The sequence below is a fragment of the Haliotis asinina genome, chromosome 11 (assembly GCF_037392515.1).
Source record: "Haliotis asinina isolate JCU_RB_2024 chromosome 11, JCU_Hal_asi_v2, whole genome shotgun sequence".
Taxonomy (NCBI): Eukaryota; Metazoa; Mollusca; class Gastropoda; order Lepetellida; family Haliotidae; genus Haliotis; species Haliotis asinina.
Window position 1 is genome coordinate 6,038,154 of NC_090290.1, and position 23,629 is coordinate 6,061,782.

The 23,629-nt window shown below is 39.6% G+C and overlaps 1 protein-coding gene across 7 annotated transcripts in view; it reads right to left on the bottom strand.

The window, feature by feature from the left end:
• Positions 1 to 5,198: 5,198 nt before the first annotated feature.
• LOC137255757 (5-hydroxytryptamine receptor-like) overlaps positions 5,199 to 23,629 on the bottom strand; it is a 191,313-nt gene continuing 172,882 nt past the window's right edge. For all 7 annotated transcript variants that reach the window (XR_010954532.1, XR_010954534.1, XR_010954533.1 and 4 more), the window contains one exon: positions 5,199 to 7,528. Coding sequence is in view for 4 of the 7 variants with exons in the window: in XM_067793272.1 (XP_067649373.1) it covers positions 5,935 to 7,305 (1,371 nt within the window). In the remaining 3 variants the exon portion in view is untranslated. The remainder of the gene's footprint in view (positions 7,529 to 23,629) is intronic.

Sequence of the window (23,629 nt, forward strand, 5' to 3'; positions counted from 1 at the left end):
CTGTCGTGTGTCACGTATTTGGACTGATGAATTGTATTCCGTTATATTTCACATTCTTTTCTTTAACTGTATCACGTCTTCTCAGAACCAACGAAAAACACGAGGATGTTTCTTGCATGACTCGTTTCTAAATACAGAGTCAAATTGTCCTTGTCCCACTATTGTTTTCCGGTTTGTTTGGACAAACATTGCTTACCAAAGATAGAAAGTATGAATGTATTTTCTTACACAGTGTCTGTTTTAAAATGTTTCATATGTTCATCTTCACTGAACTAAACAATGAATGCTTGCCTTGGAATGGATGCAGGTGCTGCTTAGGTCCACAGTCTTCCTCTTCGAAACCGTTGTATAAGGATGAGTGAAAAGTCTTTGTATTTGAAGACTGGACATCAAGTGCGGTTCGTATCCACTAAGTGATATGACGTTCAGACAAAACTGTCGGAAAACTGTCGAAACCTTCATTAGACGTCATTAGCAGCAACATTAGCACAATGAAAACACTATTTATGACGAAAATAAAAGTCTATGTTGACCAGATGAATCAATGATGCTGTCTCAACGATTCAGTGCCAAATAGCACTTGCTGTTTTAGGAGATCATAATACATTTATTGTGAGGATTGTTTTGTCCACATAACAAAAAAGAAACTGGCAGCCAACAACTTAACAACGGAAGTACTCTTCCAATCGTATCAAGTTCGCCATAACAAAGCTTTCAATGGCCGTTCAGGAAAAGTACATTATAATAGATGCAGATCGAGTAACATATTTCAGAATGTTCTTGATCCTGCCTAAGCCGCTTCTACTCTACTTTTCAATACATTTCTGCAAATCGACAATCAAGACGAATTTGAGGAATCTTTGTCCAATATCCAGAGCATGAGGCATTGGTGTCTGTACCTCGGCTGCTGGACATATTATTGACGATGCGGTAAACATTTGGGAAGATGAGGAAAGGTAAAGTCGTATCAACGAGTTTGATGTTACCTTTACGCTATTTGCACTTGTACGTATGTCCGGTTTTCTAAATGCTTCCTCATTGCGATACCATGTCACAGTTGGACCACTCACAGTGTTATTCACATATTTTTCGTCATCTCAGCGATCTGAGGTATTGGATTGCTAAATTACTTCTTAATGTATAAACCTACGCTCAGGCAAGAATGTCAGCAAACATTTGAACAACATTAATAATATTTGTGTGAATCCATTTCAACAAGTATTTCTACTTGGAACGTAGGACGGAGCAACAAATGATGTCTTAGAACAATTTCGAAACTAACTTCACATTAAACACAGATGTGTTTTCTCTGGAAAATGCACGGTCATTTATCAGTGTCATGTTTCTGGTTTAAGACTTTTTATATCCTTCGTCAATCATTTTGTGAATGGACTGCTCTGAAAAAATGCATCATCGCCTTTCCTATTAATGACGAAGAGTTATAATGTTTTTGAGGCTCCTGTGTCAGTGTACGACGGTAAAACCTATTACGCGGTGGCTCAGATACAAATAAGCTGACATCGAAAAACTATAAATCTACAGCTTCCATATGGTCAACGCAAGATCAAATAGCCAAATCCAGAAATGAGATCAAATAACTGTAGTCACTGCTGAAGATGTATAGAGGTAGTATATGACGTCATTAATCTCATGAACTCCCTGAGGCGACAGCAATATCCGGCCATGGCCGCTTTCATGAAGGTCGGATATATTCCCATACGCGAATGTCATCCAGTTTGCAGGAGAACATTTTTCAAACAAAGAAGGCTGCATCTCAACGGCATTCCATTCATATATCCACTTAAGTTGAAAATATCATCGATAGAATAGCAAAATATACTGTACTACTTTAGAAACGCATAGCCAAGCTATGTTCATCAAAGTTGCTGATTCCCTGGAAATAGAACTGGAACAAACATGAATAATATCCAGTTTATAATACTTGCATTTTCATATTTCAGACCTTTTTTAAACTTTTCGTAATAGAGAAACTGACCCACCTCTTATATGGCGCCACCTATGTTTTGTGCATTTACAAAGGATGGTACTTGTTTTGCATAGTTCATTTGCACATTTAACGAACCCGTGAAGGTCCCAGGGAAGAATAGGCCTTCAGCAACCCATACTTGCCATAAAAGGCGATTATGCTTGTTGTAAGAGGATCGGGTGGTCAGGCTTGACTTAGTTGACACACATCATCGGTTCCCAGTTGCGCAGATCGATGCTCAAGCTGTTGATCACTGGATTGTCTGGTCCAGACTCGATTATTTACAGACCGCCGTCATATAGCTGGAATATCGCTGAGTGCGGCGTAAAACCTCACTCACACTTAACGCATCGTGATTTGAAGTTTGAGGGGTTGGTTTATTGTTATAACACCATCGACACTTTGGCGGACACAATCTGAAAAATGTTATTGCTTGTAAACGGAAGAATCTCAGACCTACACGACCGTACAGCGAAGACCTCGCTCTCATTATTAACGCTGTTTCAGGAGTTCATGTAAAAGTAGTCAGTTAGCTGAAAAATAATCATTGACTATCTGCAAAACATTAGTTAATGTGGGGGGTTATTCACCTAGGGGTAATTCAAGTTTGTTTGTAACATCAATGATTTCAGTTATTGAATTGCTAAATGGATATTTAATGTACAAACCCATCTCTATGCAGTAATTTCTCCAAACATTTGTATAGCATTAATCATATTTGCTTGAATCTGTTTCCACACGCATTAATACTTGGAAAACAGGCTGCAGCAAGAAATTATGTGTTCAGTGCTTTTAGTTTCGGAATAAATTTCGAATTAAATACAGATCTGTTTTCTTTGATGTTTATTCTAGAGATCATGATCATCTATCAGTGTCATGTGTTTTTGGACTCACCACATTTTTCATTCTTGCTCAATCAATTTGTCAATGAGGCGCTCTGAAATCTCATAGCCGACCCTAAGTGAGTGACATGTCCTGTGAAATGGAAGATGAAGCGTTATAAATGTTCTGTGAGGATCTTGTGTGGGCCTGAGAAGCTTGAATGTGACACATGACAATCACGCACACAAAAACACATTGAAACAGTAACTTCCCATACCTTTACACCGGTTAACGCTAAAGCAAATTACCCCAATCGTACAATCATAGCAAGTGGTTGTGGTCGTTGTTGTGGAAGATGTAGATTACGAGGTCATTAATCCCAAGAACTCCTTTGGAAGACAGGAATATCCGGGCGCGACATCATTTCTGTAGGATATCTATCTTGACATGCTCGCAAAAGGATCTGTCGCGCTGGTTTCTGGGGAACGCTCTTCAGGCGAGGAAGACTGCACATCAAAGGGGTTTCTATATTCCATTTATGTGTCTGTCTAAATTGACATTCATAGAAAAGGTCAGTTGTGGTGTACGTCTAGGTGGATGACCATGACGATCAATAGTAAGATTTCTTAGTATAATTTCTTACTTTGGTATTTATTTGACAATAAAAATTATTATGTGAATTATGTGTACAGGTGAATTTGTCAAAACCTAACAACCGTCCTTAAAAGGTTGGTTTCGTCGCTGTTCATTCTTTTACCCCCAACGGGATCTGTTCGACCAACATGAACAACACAGATTATTTTGAGGCGTTGATATCTTATAAAACATTTTCTTAAATTTGGAGGCGGACGTATTATAACAATGCGCATAATTTCATGACTGCGGCATAAAAATATGAAATAAGATTCGCGCATTCTGAAAGTTTTACTTTACTGAGAAAGTGTAATCCCAAATAATTTCTGAAAAAAAGCGTTGTGTATTCAAGCTATAGACACACGATTGTGTCACTCATATATCATATTTAATGCTGATTCTACTCCATTATATATGTATATGTTTTTGGAGACGCAGAACATCTAGATTTTGTGTCCCAAATGATGCACAATATTATTCATTGTAACATATTCTTGACTATAAGTATATGGTTCCTGAAATTAAAATGGTTGAATTTACTAAATCCATGTTTCAAGTACATAGTGCCATTGCATTATGTTACCAGCAGCCAGCAATTTTACTTGAGCAAGGTAACACCACGAGTTACAATAACGTATACAATGATATAGTATGTTACGTTGTCATATATACTATCCGATGATGTCCTTTTTGTCAGATATGACTCCGACAGCATAAAATAGCAAGCTATATCACCATGCACAGAAAATCCGTAATTGTTACCTCTTATGCCCCTGCTTGTTAGGACCATTTTCAAAACAAACAAACAAACAAACAAACAAACAAACAAATAAATAAAAAAATAATAATAACAAACCCATCAAATCATGCTCAAGAGTCAAGGGAGTTAACGGACTACACAAATTTAGTATTCATCCTTGCTCAACTTGGCTTGCTTCATCGAAACGTCACAAGTAGGTATTACGAGTTATGCCCCTTAGATGTCTCTCCTGCCTACCATTAAGCTTCCACTTCAGACAGCGTTACCTTTGCTTCAAACAAAACAGCGGCACCCAGTCAAGGCGATCTGATCGAAAATCATGATCAATAGTGTAATATAACAGGTCACATAAAATCACTTGAGCAGGTTCATTAAAACATGAAAAGATTTGGAAAATATTTGTGTAAACCGTACACAATCGTTGTATAATCCTGTAATCAGCCGTAATCTGCACGGCAGCCGTCGTGTTCAACGTGAAGCCGAGGTAGATGTGCGTTTTAGTTTGTTTGTTTTTTTTAATTTGTGTATGATCAGACTCGATCCGTTGACTATCCAAACCCATATTTATATAGACAGTTACCTCCCTTGCAAGGGAAAATGGTGTTCACAGCCTGACTCACCCAGAACTCTACCAATTATTATCACAAACAACTGTATTCTGAAGTATATGGTACTTTATTTGCATTAGAAATTTGCATTAATTTGTGTATGATCAGACTCGATCGGTTGACTATCCAAACCCATATTTATATAGACAGTTACCTCCCTTGCAAGGGAAAATGGTGTTCACAGCCTGACTCACCCAGAACTCTACCAGTTATTATCACAAACAACTGTATTCTGAAGTATATGGTACTTTATTTGCATTAGAAATTTGCATTAATTTGTGTATGATCAGACTCGATCGGTTGACTATCCAAACCCATATTTATAAAGACAGTTACCTCCCTTGCAACTCACCCAGAACTCTACCAATTATTATCACAAACAACTGTATTCTGAAGTATATGGTACTTTATTTGCATTAGAATGCATCCACATGTTACGACCTTGCATATATAAAGTATGCACCAAGAAAATAGAAGATTGGGATGTATTGCCGATGACGTGATACGCATGCGCGGTATAACTTCCGGTTGATTGAAATGAGAAAGCTACAGTAAAAATAAGATTTATAGTGATACATAAGGGTATAGTACATATGCTTTTACATTTACACGGTGACACATATTTACAGGTAATGGGAAAACTTCTTGAAGTCAGTAACACGAATGTATTCATATCGCCTTACCCAAATGACAAATGTTGGATGAGTTCTTATGAAACTGCAAAATAGATTCCTGTTAACAGACACGCAACGTATTAAAACGTAACGAGTTTAATCGTACAACGGAGTTAGGTCTGTGGCAGCAGATTGCGTGAAATAAAACGTGTTGATGTTTTACACCACGTGGGAAGAAATATTCAGATACATGGACATTTCTCTCTTACAAAACGATCGTTTTCGTTTTTGGATTATATTTGTCGTCACTTTGTGTATCATGAATATTCCGTTATCAGCTGTCACAAAGGGGTCGGTCTAAAACAGCCGTTGGACGATTGAACACGTCCTATGAATGCAATGATCATAATTATTGATGAACGATAGAGAGGCTATGTGACAATGTTTTGACTTCAGGAAACTGTCCCATTTTAACACCATCAACAACAATATGTAAAAAAATCACAGTCTTCACCTTTGAACAAGTCTCAACTTTCTGAAGAATATTTTTCTGAATGCTGTGCGAAAACTTGGATTAAATATTGTGTAGATGATGGGGTTGAGTAAACTGTTAAAGTAGCCAAGCCATAAGAAGAAACTCATCATGACAGGAGGGAACGTACAACTTTCCTTGCAGAAAGGAGCAATCAGAGCAATGATGAAAAACGGCAGCCAGCAAACAACAAAAGCACCAGTAATTATTCCTAAAACCCGAGCTGCTTTCCTTTCCCTCCTCATTTCAATTTTTTCTTTCCTAAGTTTATCTTTCTCTCTGTTTCTTGCCCTTTTGCTATTATTATTTGATCTGTTTTTTGACAACACATACACATTTCCAGGCACTGTAAGAGATGGCCCGAAATTTGGGGGGAAGTTTCCATTGGTTCCTAAGAGGCCATTGTTTGTCTGAAGGCCATTTTGGGCATCCTCTGGTCCTTCAATAGTACTTTCAATCCGAGAGATCTCGTTCATATTTACACAGGAACCATTAAACATACTGAAGCCATCTTGGCTTACGTCACTTCCGGAGGAGTTCCGAGACGGGTTTCCGGTATTTTCCACTTGCACAACCGGCACAGGAGCCGGCCTTGGTCTTCCTCCGAATTTCTTTTTCCGAATTCTTGACCTCGCCGCTTTATATATTTTAAAATTCAGCACAAGCATGAGAGTCAAGGGACAATAAAACGCACCAACTGTAGAAAATATGGTATATCCTTGGTCCTGGCTGATCATACATTGTCCCGTTACATCTGGATCGACGTTGTCTTTCCAACCGAAAAGAGGTGGGATCGAGATACTCACGGAAACAAACCACACAATTACAACCATTAGCATAATCTGTCTGGCACACCTTCTTCTGATGTAGTCTATGTTTGACACAGCCCAGTACCGGTCAAATGATATAGCCACAAGATGGAGGATTGACGCCGTACAGCACAACACGTCCATTGAAATCCACATGTCACATACCTCTCCGCCGAGATACCAGTTAATGCTTATTTCATTAACTAAACTCAGAGGCATCACCAAAACTGCTACCATCAAATCCGTCACGCCCAGAGACAGAATCAAATAGTTCGACACACCTTGCAAACTTTTCTCTATCAAAATAGCGGTGAGAACAAACACATTTCCCAGAATGGTCGCCAAGATCATGGAACCCAAAATGAAACAAATGAAGATCATGATGCCCTCATTGTATCTCGGAACGTGGTTGGTATATCGTCTGTCAACGGAGTTGTCTGTACCATTGTCCGTCAAGTTATCGTCCAGCCCATTGACTGTGACATTGTCGAATATATACATGGCTACGTTATAAGGAAGTCCTTCGGTGGTGTTTTCCATATCCAATGCTTGGTTGCTTGAGGTTTCACTAAGATGAAAGACTCGTACGACGGGTAGTGGTAAAAGGTTCTTAGTGATTATTCAAGTCTAAAGGCAGATATCCACCTCGAATTTCCTTCATTTGAGTTGTCTCAAACAAGAGTTCTCTCCCTTTGGCTTGCAAGCAGGTACAAATGCCCCATCTGACGTGGGCGATGTTTGGCATTGTGAGTGACGTGGCCCTCTGAAAAGAAGAAAAGAGAGGTCAATATTTATCAAAGATCCTTTCCATTGTTTAATAACGAAAGGATCATCGTCCCCATCATTCATAACGGAAATGAAGGAAGGAAGGGAGGAATGTGCATAAGTGTGGATGTATGGTTGACTGAATATGTGGTTTTAAGGGTTTTGTAGTATACATATGCGCAATATATCATTACTTATCTAATAAATAGTTATGAATCCGTTTTCAAAGTGTCATGATGCTACAATATAACAAGAATGAATGAATGTGTGTATCACTGGAGTTCACTCATAGTTCACACACGTTCAGGGATGCTATTAAGTTAGGAAACCCTTTAGACTTCTACAATCATACTTAATTCGTTCCAACACCTGCATTTCCGATTTAATAACATCGCTTCACATATAGGCAAAACATGAAGATTAAAATGAGTGAAATATGGCGAAGAACCTCATATCAGAGGTTTCAGAACATTTTCCAATAAATGAATGTCAGAACGTATTCAGCCAATGTTGATTTTCTTTGGCAATACAAAAAAGAACAGTACAACCTAACGCTGAATTATACTGGCTGAAGGACCTTTCATCCTGACGTTCCAGTGTTGGGACCATCTGTGTAATCCTATCCCAATATTATAAAACTAAAAAACCTGACATAACAGGATGGAAACAAACCGACCTTATCATACTGCCATTGATCAAGTTGGAGCGTTGTACTCTCGAACTCGTCCCCATTTGGACCCCGCAAAAACATTTCCATTTTTTTTCAAAACTGGCAAGGTTACCATGTTTCCTTTCTTTTCAGCTTTAACCATTCATTTCCGAAAAGTGTCTTTTTTTCAAACAGCGAACAAAAGACCATCTAAGACAACAAAAAGGTGAAGTTCGATATATTGAAAACTATATGAAGAGTCCTCTGATTGAAAACGAAAATGTTAAATTTAGAAAATTAGGAATGACGTCATCGGAACCACTAAACTATTATTTTTTCTCAAGGTTCACGACTTGACATTTTGGGCATACATGTAATTTCAGTTGGCCTTCGTCAACGACAAAATATCACATAGAAGGAGGAACCCACTGTGTAGAACAGATATATATCTACTATCGTTTTACCAATTTAATTGTTTCGTCACAGTGCTTTTAGTTCAGTTATGTAACGGCGTATTGTCATAAGCACGCTGGGAAAAAAGCCCAACCTAACGTTTACCCTTGTGTTAACCCGATCATGGAATGATGGCACCAATAAAGAAAGGAACTCCACGCAAATAATTACACCGCTGTAAATACGACATGGGGAACCGTACACACATTTCTCCACTACTCTGCAAGGACCGCTGCCACAGGTGTCTTTGCACATTACCTATTGAGTGTTGCTGCTGAAAATGCTCATAAAGTCATGACAGATAATCGAGACTGGTTATTTTCTGGCCTTGACTTTTTTATATTTGAGGAATTAGTGATTACACTACTTGTCATCACGTGCTAATTTGACCTCATGGAATCTAGTTACCATCATCCGACCCGATTTAAACATGCATAGCGAACAAACCTATCAATCAAGTTGATCATCGGTATGACATATATTCGGATAAAGGAGGTCTGAATAAAGGAGATCAAACAGGGTCTGGATTAATTTGGTTTGCTGTTTCTCGGCTAGGTAATCAATCTCGTCGGCGTGGGAAGAACAGCAGTGACGTTTCATTATTTTTTCGCCACATCTGTCAATTTGCTGAAGCATTTCTCCTGTTTCAGTGCTAGTAAGCTTCCCTGGCGGTGTCTCACGTAGTCGACGGTGCTAATTTAGCTTTCTGTGTACCTTGCCGCGGTTTTACCCTCTGAAGCCGTGAATGTTTCACGCAAAAAAAGCTTAAAGTTATTGCATGACTGATTATACTCGTGCCCCCAAGAAGGGCAAATACTTTAACCGTGCCTCTTGTACAGCATAATGTATTTTTTTCCCATTTATGGAGCAGCATTAGACAGATCTCAGACAAATCAGTATCTATATCAGAAATTGATCGATGACTTCGGTCATTCTGGCTAAGACAAACAAAGGATTATTTGATTGAATAATACCAATTCCAGTCAAAGCTTTCTCAGGTCTTTACTTAGAGAACATAAATAGGGATATTCTATAGTGCTTTGGTCATAACGCCTTCTTTTTCATCTACATTATTTGGATAATTGCGTGATACATAAAAGGATTGACATATCATATACAGTTTCTAAAGCTTATCGATACAAACACAGACACAAGTATATGTGGATGATGCGTCGGTGAGAAAACTACAGTCAGTTTGGCTCAAAAATGGACCGATGGATTACTATCTAACACAATTAAACATAAACTACTCAATGAAACGCCGATCGTAATCAAAGCAGCTGACGAAATTGGTGAGGTTTTTTGTGTGAAGAATTTATGTCCTGGTAATAAAAAGTAAAAGGTAATAAAAAAATGGTTCAACAATCATGACAATAATGACACAGTTCACAACCTGGTGTCGAGAAGCACGTGCACAAGTATCGACAAAGTTATTGATTCATTAACATGTGCTGTGCCGTCTCCCCTGTCTTTCCCCGCACACCTGGCTGTCCCTTTCTCTCCTCCCTCGTAACAAATAGTGAAATGTGTCAGTATTTTAATGATACTTAGACAAACAACTGTTCTAGGACATACATTCTGAAAAGAAAATTCACACAGTTGGTCTGATGTTTTCATTATGATCAGCGTTAAATTTAGCATTTTATGTTTATTAGTTTATTACTTATATTGCGCTTCATCGGTCCGCTCTTGACCCAAACGAATTGAAGTAGAGCTCCCTGGTTTTGCTCTGCAATATATTCTGAAGTCATGTATTTCTTCATAACTGTCGTGGCTTTGCGTATGTTTGTAACTGCTGCCTCGGTTTGGAAAGGATTCGCTCACACTCGTAACAACACTGCCATCCATATTTAATAGCATTTCGGAATTGAATGAGCATATATTTGTGTGTGAGTGTGAGTGTGTGTGTGTGTGTGTGAGAGAGAGAGAGAGAGAGACAGGGAGAGAGAGAGAGTGAATATGTGTAAGACTATTTTTTTATGTTTGCATTTACACGTCGTAATAAAGAATAGCGTCTGTACAAACCAATGATTGATGTCAAGAGCAATGGACCACGCCGGCCGGATCAAACTTAACCAAGTAAACGAGTCTGTCAAGCGACCCACTTTAACGCCTCTTGTTAAATAAAACAAAAAGGTATCGTTTACATTTTTCATAAGCACTTGATTACTTTCGATCGTATAACTATACTTATTTTTCAACATCTACACGATTCATATCCACATGCTTTTTCGGGCTCATCATTGCAAATATCCATACATTGATAACCACTGATTGTTTTCCGCAGACAGGTATGCTCTTGAAAACATTTGGAACATCAGTGACTCATGGTATACCATTAACTTGAAGTGCATGTGTATCAAATGCATTTAAGTCTCCAAACCTCTCGTGCATTGTAATGCGAACATGTTTTACTGAATAAACTCGAAAACTGATCAAGGTGACTGAAAAGCTTCGTGGCAATATTGACAGGATATTGATCAGAAAGCACTCTCTATTGTTTCACCTTAACAATATTGATCAGCGCTAACACCAAGACGTTGATAATTAATTTCCGTGTACTTATAACCACTGATCAGTAATACTCCCTTCGATGTTCAGAACCTAGTCAAGCGTTCAGGTAATACCTTGCCAACACACACTGCATTTCTACACCGTCATCAAAAGACTCCAGTCATGCACTGAAGGCACGAAATAACGTCATTAGTAGGGTATGGTGCTCGCCACCAGTGTTGTTCAGTAGAGGGAACGCTAAGGACGATGAACAGTTCAGAACAACTCGTTGCGTGTGCATGCATTATGATGTGACATACAGCTGAAGCTGATGGTGCGGTAGTTATACAAAGGAAACCAGCCGTGGTTCTATCCGTGCAGTCCTAAGCATCCATCGTGCATGTATTGATTACACGATTTGATTAAGTGCTTACCCATTTATGTCTTTTTTCACAGAATGAAAGCGTGTTCATTTCGCAAGGCTTTCGTGACATCAAATATTGTATTTCTATTTTGCGCTTCAGTAATGTTCTGAAAGAACCTCTGTTGATGCGTACCTTGGCTAGAACTTATGTATTGACTACAAATATTGAGAGAATAACACAAAGAATATACACCTTTATGCTTCTATGGGGGGGAATGTTGGTCCTACGCAACCAGTGCTTGCGCAAGAGGCGAGTAAAAGGATCAGGTGGTAAGGTTCGGTTATGCATACTCCATTACGTTTCTTGTCACCATTTCTGAGTTATGTAGATCTACGCTCAAGATGATTCGATTGCATACAAATCGCCGTCATATTGTTGAAATGTGTCTGACTGCGGCGTGAAACAACTAGCGAACACATTATACAACGTCAGCCCCCAAAATAACTCGTCTAAAATTTCCGCCTTAACAGTTTCCATTTGGTACAAAGGTGGAAGGCTTTGGGATATTTACATGAAAACACATTGATTATCAATGATGCCATCAGGGGTTTCCGAAAATGGTACTGAGGTGGTGTGTGGCTCGGTAGGAGAACAGATCACAAATCATGTTTTGAAACGTTGAATGGATGAACATGTTTGGCAACTTAGCCACCGAGAGTTTTTTCACCGCTAGTGCTAAAATGTAGCATATATAGCAGATGTGGTCTCGCTTAGGGAAATGATTATGTTTGAATTTGCCTCTGATCACCCATCCCTCAGTGGGTACCCGATGGGATGAGATGGTCACATGACTGTTACCATTTCAGGGCCTCACAGGCAGCTTCCGATAACTAGAGTAAAACTGCGTGGGTTGCGGTGTACACTGGCCATTTGACCGAGATTAGTGGTTTGAGTGAGCGTGTTTAGTTTCACGTCGCACTCTGCACTGTTCCAGCTGTATGGCTGTGGTCTGTAAATAATCGAGTCTAGACCTGAAAATCAAGTGATTAAAAGCATGAGCGTCGATCTGCGCAATGGGGAAGCAATCACATGTCTCTACCAAGTCAGCCAGCCTGACCACCCGATCCAGTTAGTCGCTTCTTACGACAAGCATAGTCGCTATTTGTGGCAGGTGTTGACCTATTCTACCCCGGATCTTCACGGGTCATTAATGTTTTGAGCATACACCTTGTTCACCAAGGTTACCGTAATATAAACATACATTACCATATAAGTTAGTGAGTCAGTGAGTTTTACGCCGCTTTTAGCAATATTCCAGTAATATCACGGCGGGGAACACAAAAAACTGTCATCAGCCATAGTACCCTCATTATTATATAATGTCACCGATGTGACCCGGTACTACCACTAGGTATTCGAGCTGTGGGCATTCGTTTCAAAAGGAAAAGAATGTGTAATAGTGAAATAGGAAATACGATGCAACTGTGTGTCCTAAGATCCATTCTTACAAAACATGTGTGACATTGCGTGAGTGGAGCTTGATTACAACCTTGAAAGAGCCTTCCACAAAGTGTAAAATGTGTCAAAATCGAAACCAGCAATGAAAACTAAGTCTCCTACTGACTGTACTTTACTTTTTTCACCAATCCATTTTTATGTGAAATAATCTGATTGGCTATTGTAAAACCTTTCAAGTGAGTTCTTGTTTGTGATCTGTGCAAAGAAATGGTGGATCAACATTAATGGGACAGTTTCGCTTGGCTGTAGGATAGTAATTCAGACTGGTCAGTGTATTACATGTATGATTAATAAAACATGTTATATCATCGCATTTTGTTTATGACTGGTTTTGAATATGATCCAATTACGTGTAGACCTTCAATGGCACTGGAGTGCTTTAAATTCAATATCCAGTGCATTCTAACATCCGTAGGCGATTACCAATGAAAGAGAAGAAACGCTGATCACAATTCGATTCGAAGTTTCTTAAAGAGCAAGAAAGTTTAACTTTATTTGTCTAATTTGAGAGAGGAGGCTGCTTCGGCGGGGCATAGTCACATCTACTGGTCAACAGACTACTAAACAGCTGATCAATCAACGCTCATTCCAAATTCTCACTAGACGTCTATTGCCAGAGCAAATACAATGCCATCCTTTCTAAGAACCGAGTAAACACACTCTCTCTGCAGATCGCACTATGGTATCCGGTAAGACCCGTGTAAATATTTAACGTTGGACTCTTACCTAGATCTTAATGTAGAGTGCAAGCGAATTAGACGATAATCTTAAGAAACGAGATTTCCGATGAAGAATCTGTCACTGAAACGTACCCGATTCCAGATTTGCCATGATATTCATCAATGATGACAAAAGGTTTCTTCGATAGGTAGGTCTTCTATATGCTGGAGCTGTGTCTCCAATGATATATTATTCTGGTTTTGTACGTGTTGAGAAAACAGTGAAACCATATTGCTTAATCAGGAATCCTTGTTTCCAGACCATTGCTACGGGGTTGTCTGGAGATTTCACTTTTACCGTTATATTGCCTTGGCATTCTCACTCATAGTTAATCCGGATGTTTACACTGAGAATAGTGCGGTCTGGATAAACGGGGCTTCACGGAACGTCGGTCAATAACCGTAACGTTTCAGACTTACAAAACGTGAATCTGAGCTGATGTATCAAAAATGAATACTGTCTCTGCATAACACTTCAGCTGTTACTTGAGTGTGTATTGTTACATACTTAAACGATTAATATTGTTTTTTTTAACATTTTCGATGTTCCACCCAGCAAATGGACTATAGCACAAACGATAGAAGTATGGTCAATAGGAGAGCACATTCGAGGACAACAGGGCAGCGGCCCTGCGGTGACGTCAGTTTATTAATACTGGAAGATAGCACACGTTGAATCATATATTGCATACATCCATATATGTTATGATGTTATGAGATTTACTGGAACAGAGATTTCAGTATCATATGGACGAAGACTGGAAAACGGAGTGTTCTGCGCTCTACCTCCGAAATTATGAAACGTCCAAGCAGGCAAGAGTACAGGCTTGAACAAGAACATTTGGTTACAGTGATAAACTGAGACAAGCTGCAAAAGGAAGTTTGTCCACGAAATGTACCATGACGGCAAATATGGTCTTTACGTTCATAGACCCGTGAAGATCCGGTCATATAGCTGGAATATTGTGTGGCGTAAAACTAAACTCACTCACTGACTCAATTTACTCCCTTAACTCCCGTTGGCGGGTCTTTCTTTCAGCTTATGGTAAGATTTCATAATATTATACCTATCATGGAAAATCGAACTGTGTTGTTTAGCGAGAATACTGAATTTAACGCTATCACGGTCGAAACAGTCGCAGGAAACCTAAGGTCGAAACTGCTTTTAGCTCGAATAAATAAACAATCTCCATTTTTTGTTTCATTCTAACCACTAACAAATGGACGTAAGTACTCAACTAAAAAGTAAAGGATCACCCCAGTACTCGATATTTAATTATTACATGGATCATAATATGAAATATTATATACATTAATACTGAAAATTGCGATGGCCCTTAATTTTTTTGTTATCTGTGTCATGAGTGTATTTTTTTGTGCCCTGCTGTTTACATGTAAAACACTAGTCTGTATTATTGTCGTCTCAATTCGACTGATCTCGGTGATTCCTTGAGTAAAGAAATACTGCTTCTGTCGTAGTAATTGCAAATAAGGTAATCATCGTCTTGCCATTTGCCGGAAAGGTGTTCCGGAAACACCCGAAGGTATCCGTGATATCGCATTCTTTTCGCCTCACTTGCAAATCAATATTACTTTGAGACTATAAAGAAACTAAATAACAGCCAGCGGAAGTGATTTTAACGCTGACTTTATTCAATGATGAGAGGACCTCTTATATGCCCCGGTAATAACTATCGATTACTTTCGAGATAAATACTGGATACCTACTCACCGCTAAGTCAAAGCACAACAACAGAAATAGGATCACGATATTGTTAGGAAGTGCAAGCCGTCGCTATTGGATAAATTAACGACTGTTGTATTTAGCTTCTTAGTTGTGTAGGTGACCGGCAATAACAGTCATTGGATATTAGAAGATTACATGTAGCACATTGAAAAAAAAATGATATCAATTTCTTGATTTGTTTAGCCAGGTAATCTCTGACTCGTGTTCATCTAAATGCCTTTCAAAGATCTCATCTGTGTAATGGTGTTTGTATATAGAGAATCACACACAGTGTCTACTGATATTCAACACGAGTTGATAAAGGTACAAATAATCGAGGCTTGCCGTGGCTTTGATGTATTTGATATCATTAGACACAAGTGTCTATTTATCGTCAAAATTCATTCTTCATTAGTTTTCAAGGAAACATTACATCTCTAAACGCTGTACAACCATTCGACTTGCAATGCAGCGATGTCGTATCAATGTGACGCCATCAAGGTCATGACGTCATAGCACCGTATGTACGATGTCTCCTGTCAAAACGATATCTCCTAGGAGTATATCATCATCACCATCATCTCAATCATTACCATAACCATCATTATCATCATCATTATCATCCTGAACGTCATTAACATCACCATTACCATCACCACCATCGTCGCCGTGGTAATAGTCACCATCATTGTGAGCACCATCGCCATGGTTGCAGGACGAATCCTTGCCCATTAAACAGGCAGTGTGAAGTTGAGACGGATATTTCCTTGTGCCACCTGAAGATATCTACACAGGACATAACTGTGATTTAGACCACTCGGTCACAGTGCAAACGGCCCCCTGTGTTTGGAATAAGTAACAGTATCAGACAGACATCACACAGATGCTATATGTGGCATTTTCATCATGGAGACGTGCTGATAGCCCAGTCTCCCCACTTTCTGTCTGCAGCCAAGGAATATTCCAACTGAACACCACGGCATGGGTCTGTCTGGGTAAATACGAGTTTGGAGGTGGGTAATATCACCCCTTTTCACGTTTCGCGTTGGCAATGTCATTATTTTAAGGTACATTCCTCTTAGGATCAGCTGGGTTTTACGTCTTCCTTGAAGCCGTTTTTCCTTATATTTTTCATTGATTGGTGCCACGGCTGTGATATGTATTGCATATTTCCTCTAATGCTGGTGATATTCTGCTGTATAATGGCGAAAAGAGGGCCTGTCCTGAGAGGTGAAGGTCGCTGCAGCGTTGTATCAAAGAAATGAATGAGGATGGTTTTACGCCGCCTTTAGCAATATTCCAGCAAAATCACCTCAGGGGACACCAGAAATGGGCTTCAGACATTGTAATCGTGTGGAGAATCGAACGTGCGACTTCGGCGTGGCGAACGAACGTTTTAACCACTCGAACACCCCCACCGTCATAACCATTCTAAAGGACGTCAAACTATGGAATATGTTGTTACCCTGCCTCGTACTATGGGAATATACCCACTAGCAGTCGGCTCGGAGTATAAAATGTATATGCACTTGTATATGCAAGTGTATGCACGGCGCTGTTCTGGTGAAACATTTTGATAGGTACGTTAACTCCATTTCAGGTGAGCTCACCTCATAATACAGATGTGTACAAGATCAATATTAACTCCTCTGCCCCAAACCTACAAATGCAGATACCCCTAAAACTGACATATGTTCTTGTACCAGTATCGATTAATCGTAAAACCTAAGCAAAAAAGACTGTCATAGCTAAAAATTCCCTTTGATAACACAAACATCATAATGTTTATTTGAGTCATCGAAAGTAAGCTTCAGTCGGATAGATATAAAGTTTATATACCTGGTTCAATATGCAGCCATGAACTAGGGAAATCAAAACAGCATAACTGAAAATACCGCAATATATAAAGGCATCACCCTCTGGGAGTTCGCATACTTCAACTTCCAAGAATTTGTTTTGCAACACTGTTTACAACTATTCGGTATTCAGGTTTACCGTAATACAAAATCAATATACAGAACCGGAGAGAAAGTTGCTAACGGCGGGTATTCGTTAACGTATCGATACTACATTGTTTGGTAATTAGTTTACTGCTGAAGTAAATCACTTCAAAACTTCAGTTCACAATCTGCGCAGCGCAAAGTGAGTTACGTCGTTTTAAAAGGTATCGGAAATTGTGTACAATTACAAGTTAAGGAGAAATGCACACAATTATGATAACTGAAAGAGACAAGCTATGAACTGAAAGCATTCATAAACTAAGACAGTGTAACCCAAATTCGTTGTAACAGGCTAATAAATGAACCAGTACTAAGATTAAACGAGATATAACCACATTTCATCACGACGATAGAGATCCATGCACTAAGATTAAACTAACTCCGAGAGTTGATCGAGTATATTTTTAAGCCATAGTGATTTTGATGGATGAATGCCCCATGTACGATCCTAATGAGCCTTTACAACTTTATCAGTACATTTATGGAACGAACATATCCTTGTTAGAATGTTTCACTGTGTTGAAAACGCCGGGTATATGTGCTACTTGTCTTAGTATTTACCTCTTCAAACTTCGATAATGCAGACCACTTTGAGTCGACGACCGATATTTACTGTTTTGAGTATCCAAACGCCAACCATAAACACAGTTGTTATTTTAAATTGATAAATATGTAATATCCCGATGCGTTTTGAGGACGCTCTGACATTATAATGTATATAGAGCCGCAGTATGAAAAATGAAATGACATGGGTTCTTTAAAATATCTTAATCAACATACTGTAGTCACTGATGAAACAATATGTCTGTTTAAAAATACAAAACGATCTTTTGCCGTTTATTGATTAATGGTCTTAGACCTTTCATGTTCACGTTGTTTCTTGCACGGACATGTAGTCAAGTCTTGTGAGGTTCAACACTTCACGCCATGTCCATATACTTTGGGTTTTCCTTTCACACACAGGAAATCAGCATATTTGGAATCACTCACTCACTCACTCATTCCATATCTAATCATTCATCATATGTGTAACCCATAGAACAATTTCTCAGGACAAATAAAGGAATAGAGGATTTATATAAGATTCATTTCCCCTTTTCTTTGTGAACTGGCACTCGTGCACTGAGAACCCACCATATGGCTAACGAATCAAGGAGACATCAATTCGACAAAGACGCTCAAAAAACATCATTTCCCAGAAAAAAGGCAGTATGTGTATTGATTCGTTCATTACGGAGTATCGTACCTTTAATACAGCTCCCTAAGTGGACGTCCAAATAAGTAATGGTTACAATCTATTTGTAGTAAGACAACCACAGAGAGGATACATGACTTACAATCAGGAAATCAATGATCTTCCATCGTAAAATGTTTCATAATAGCGTCTGGCTAAAACTATATGGCAATCAGAGAATATGATGAACAGTTTGTCTACGACATATTGCAGAGTTAATAGTGATACGCAAGCAAATACCACCAATAAGTGCATTCAATGATTTTCAGTAATCAAGATTGGTCCTAATGTTCGGAAAAACCAGGAAGGTTATGAACTGTCTGGTGTGTATAGAAAAGGTTGATAACAATTACCGACTGTGACGATTACGGGTGACACTCATTATTCCATCCTTTGGTCCTAAATATGAAAACAAGATATCCTAAAACACTGCAATCAACTGAATCCGTATCACAGATAACAGAGTTTGTTACAGGGGGGGGGATTTACGTCTCGAATGATTTAGACATAACATCCACATTGGTTTCATAATTCATTGGGATTTCATGATTTTATAAGACCACCGATAGGCATTACACCTAACGGTAAACAACTACTAGTAGTTCATTCATTCATTCATTCACTTGCGGACATTTGTACAAACATTACAACATGGTCTAGTTTCTTCACGAAGTCACCTTGACACTACAGGGCAGATTCACCATAAAAATAAATCTGGTGATTCTATGGGTTTCAGGCGAATGAACAAAACTTATAAACCATGTGCACATTTCAATTTCTTACATTCGCTGTCTATAAACTCTGTAAATATTCCGAAAGCCATGGCATGCTAACTAACCATGAACGTCAGAGTAATTTAAAACCATGAAACATCCCAAGTGGAATAATTATATATTCAAAGCATGCAAACAGTCCAAGTATGTGCCTTTAATATAATGCATTTCCTTGAGCTTGTCATAGGACAATCAAGCGGTTTTGTCACATCAGCATCCTCAATTGTAAGAATGCCTTTACTTGCCCAGTGTTTATTGTAATGTGTTGAGATTTTGTAATTATGGTTAAACCATAGTTTCTAATCATACAACCAAGTATTTCAGCGACAAAAATAAAGAGGTACCGTGACAGAGGATTCCCTTGCCTGAATCCGAGTTCATATACCGTAACGAAAAAAAATAGAGAGTTTACCATGTTGGATGGTATATGATGTAGTTTCATATGTCAGTATATTTATCAAACGAGTGATTTCAGGCCGAAAACCAAATTTACCTAGAACAATATTCAAGTACTCTTTGGACACTGTATCAAAAGCCTTCTCAGAATCTATCAGGAGAATTAGGCAAGTGGAATAATTATATTTTGCTCGATGCCATACCTCTGACTGACTGCACTGTCCCTCATCCCATTACTAGAACCAAAATTCGTGAATATACACGGATTAAATTAATTGAGAAACGTTTTCTAACTGATCCCTCTACAGCTCTGGAAAACATGATCGATGTGTTGATAATCCAGCATTGCCATACACACATTTCTGTGTGTCTGAATCTAATTTTATGAAACCCCGTTTCATTCATTGCGGATTTCATTCAGGTCAATAGAACACCAATCAGGCTGTAACGATGTCTCGTTATGGCTACTTAACGACTTCTTTCATGGCCGTGTTTCGTGACACAGCTTCATCGACTATATGTGAATTAGATTACCCCAATTTATACTATGTAAACCTATTGTCCTATGCCTCTACCTTTGTCCAGTCCGAGGATTTATTGCATTTGCTTTATCTCATCATAAATTACTTTCCCGATGAATTAAGCCAGTGGGGACCTGGTCAGGATATACACGCAGAGATTAAAGTTGGTAATACAGTAATTAGCTCATAATTCCCTGTACTGTATACATGGTAGGAGCTGATGGAACTGGTTATATGTTCCACAGTGTGCATATTCAAAGACGAGACGGCAGCAGCTTTTAGCAATATTCCAGTAATGTCAATGCTGGCGCCATCAGAAAAGTTCACACATTGTACCTATGTGGGGAATCAAACCCGTGCCTTCGGTGTGACGAACGAACGCTTTAACCTCTATGCTACACCACAGATCTGACTCCGATAATGAACCTCAGTCTATACCAGCACCATATGAATGCTGGTAAGAATCATCAAGCTGGCAAAAGTCTCGTCGCGTCAGTTTCCACTCCTTCACCAACGCACAGAGTCCACCCAAACTCTTTCTGCTCAAACAAATCAGTTCAAATACAACAACATTACCGTCGTGTTGAATTGTGCACATGCATATTTACATACACGTCGCGTTCTAAACAGCGACACGACCCTGTTCCCTGGGGTTTTGTATAAATGTATAAATATTTCATATTGACAAAGTTTGTGCTGATGTCTGGTTCGACGTCGCGCTGGGATGCTCCTGTGTTTCAGTGTTAATACAGAGCCTTGGGCTGTCCCCCTGACAAACTGTGTCAACAGCAAAATGAGAAGCATTTAAATCCCCTGCCACCGATACAACAGCACTATTCAAGGATATCACACTATTATATGTGCAGATTGCAAATAACTGTTGTGTGCTTTCATAATTTAGATGTTTTTTTTCTGAAAATCGCTACGACAGGCCGCCACCAATCTATACATGAGAGCTATTGTGCATCAGTCTGTAATCACCAAATGGCTTGATGATTACACTGTTGTTATGTCTTCAAGCGTATGGAGTGCGTGGTGCTTGTAGTTGCTGTTGTTCGAAATGAAGGCTGATAGCCGCTGAGAGTTGTAACCGCAGTCCCTGTTCCATTGGGGATATATTTTGGCGTGGAACCGACCATTCAGTAGCAGGGAGGAGGGAGTGACGGTGACTGGGGACGGATAAAAACGTCCATGAAGAAGATTTACGTCAACGGTGTTGTCTGTATGTCGTAGTGTTGGCTTTACGCCCACACAGATTTACGTGAAAAGAGACGGCTTAACGTGATTGGTGTACGGCTTAGGTTCCAGTGTTTACGTTAAGTGGAAAGTGTCGACTTAAAGTGAACGGTGTATGTTTTACGTGAACAGCGTGGTCTTCGGCGGAAAGTGTCGACCTGAGGTAACTGATGTATGTTTTACACGGACCACATCTCTCAGAGTGTAAAGTGTCGGCTTAAGACAATAATTACAAAAGAGTAATGTAGTACATATTTATAATGCCCACGCACCCTCGCTACTAACCATGCTCATTCCTCTAACACATTCTTACACTAGATGTAAAGCGCTAGAAAGCAAAGGTCACATGACTCGTCCCACCGGGTACCCATTTTCTGCTGGGTGAATGGAGGAAATTAGGAACAAACTCACTTGTCTATGGTGAGACATATCAAATGTGCTTCGTTGTGGGGCAGTTCTGAAGTCGGAGAAACTCTCCGTAGTCAAGCTGCCAAACACGTTCACCCATCCAAGGACTTTGCACTCCCATCGTTGTTAAGCTTTAAAAGAGTTTTTTACTTGAACTCTAAGCACAGGTCCGCAAGCCACCACTATGTATGTTTCACGCTGAACCGCGTCTCTTTAAGAGGAGAATGGCCACTTAACGCGACCGGTATATGCTTGGATTTAAGAGGGAAGTGTCCATTTAACGTGAACAGTGTATGCTTTACACCGACCGCGTGAGTGGAAGTTCCGACATAAATGAATGGTGTATGCCTACGTCAACAGCGTGACTTTAAGTGGTAAATCTCAGTTTAAATACAAGGGAATATACTTCACAGCAACAGCGTGTCTTTAAGTGGAAAGTGTCCACTTAACTATGACGATGGCTGCTTTACGCCGACCGCGTGGCCCCAAGTGGAAATGTTGGCTTAACGTGAATTATGTATGCTTTACGTCGCCGGGTAGATTTACGTCGAGTGTAAAGATTCTACATAGATGGTGTCCTTTCCCTCTCACAATGTGGACTTAGATCGATGCTGTAAGCTTTATATCGACGGCACAGGCTATAAGCTGACAACGTCGTCTACATGCCGTCAATGTAGAGAGGCAGAGAATTCACTCTCCTTCACAACGAAGACACAACGCGTCGTGTTTGGACCACACCCCAGCAGTCCTAGCTACATCCGGCTCCGCACAACGACACACTTCCACCTGTACTGCACAGAGTAATCGTTATATATTTGTTTCCTTGAAACACTGAAATGTAACTTTTAACATGTAAGTCAGGTGAACTTCGGTACCCATTAGCACAAATACTCTGAAGATGGCATGCTTTTCATCACTAGAAGTCCAGCTTCTCGCTTTGGACTTATTTCTCGTTGTTCCTGCGTGGAACTCTCAGACAGCAACACACTATCAGCATACTATATACATAGGCTGGTCTCAGATCTCATTGATGTAAGACGGCGCTGCCTTCCGAATATGTCGACGATTATGTCTGATCTGGATGCCACAGGAGATGTTGGAGCAGCACCTACTTGTCCATACCTCCATCTCTCAGCTCATTGTTGATCATTCGGTTGTGCATAGATATATCCTCCTGGACTGAGTCTAGGGTGTTCACCTGTCACATCCTTGTCATAGTGACGTTTAGCGTTCATTCTTCCATCTAAGAGTTCATGTTTTACAGTGGCAACTGGGGGCATCATCAGTGACTTCGATATCGGCAAGAATGACCAGGTTCTTTTTCACAAGAGCAACTGTTGCATCATCAGTGACTTCGATATCGGCAAATATGACCAGGTTCTTTTTCACAAGAGCAACTGGGGGCATCATCAGTGACGTCGATAGCGGCAAGAATGACCAGGTTCTTTTTCACAAGAACTTTTGAGCTGGGGAATATGTCTGGCCTTGGTCAGGCGTGTTTCGGTGCTCGATGAGACCTTCAAACGAGTTAGACTTCTTGAGGTACCGTTTCACTTGCTTCACACATGACTCTGCTTTTCCTGCTGTTTGAGCGTGATAAGAGGGGCG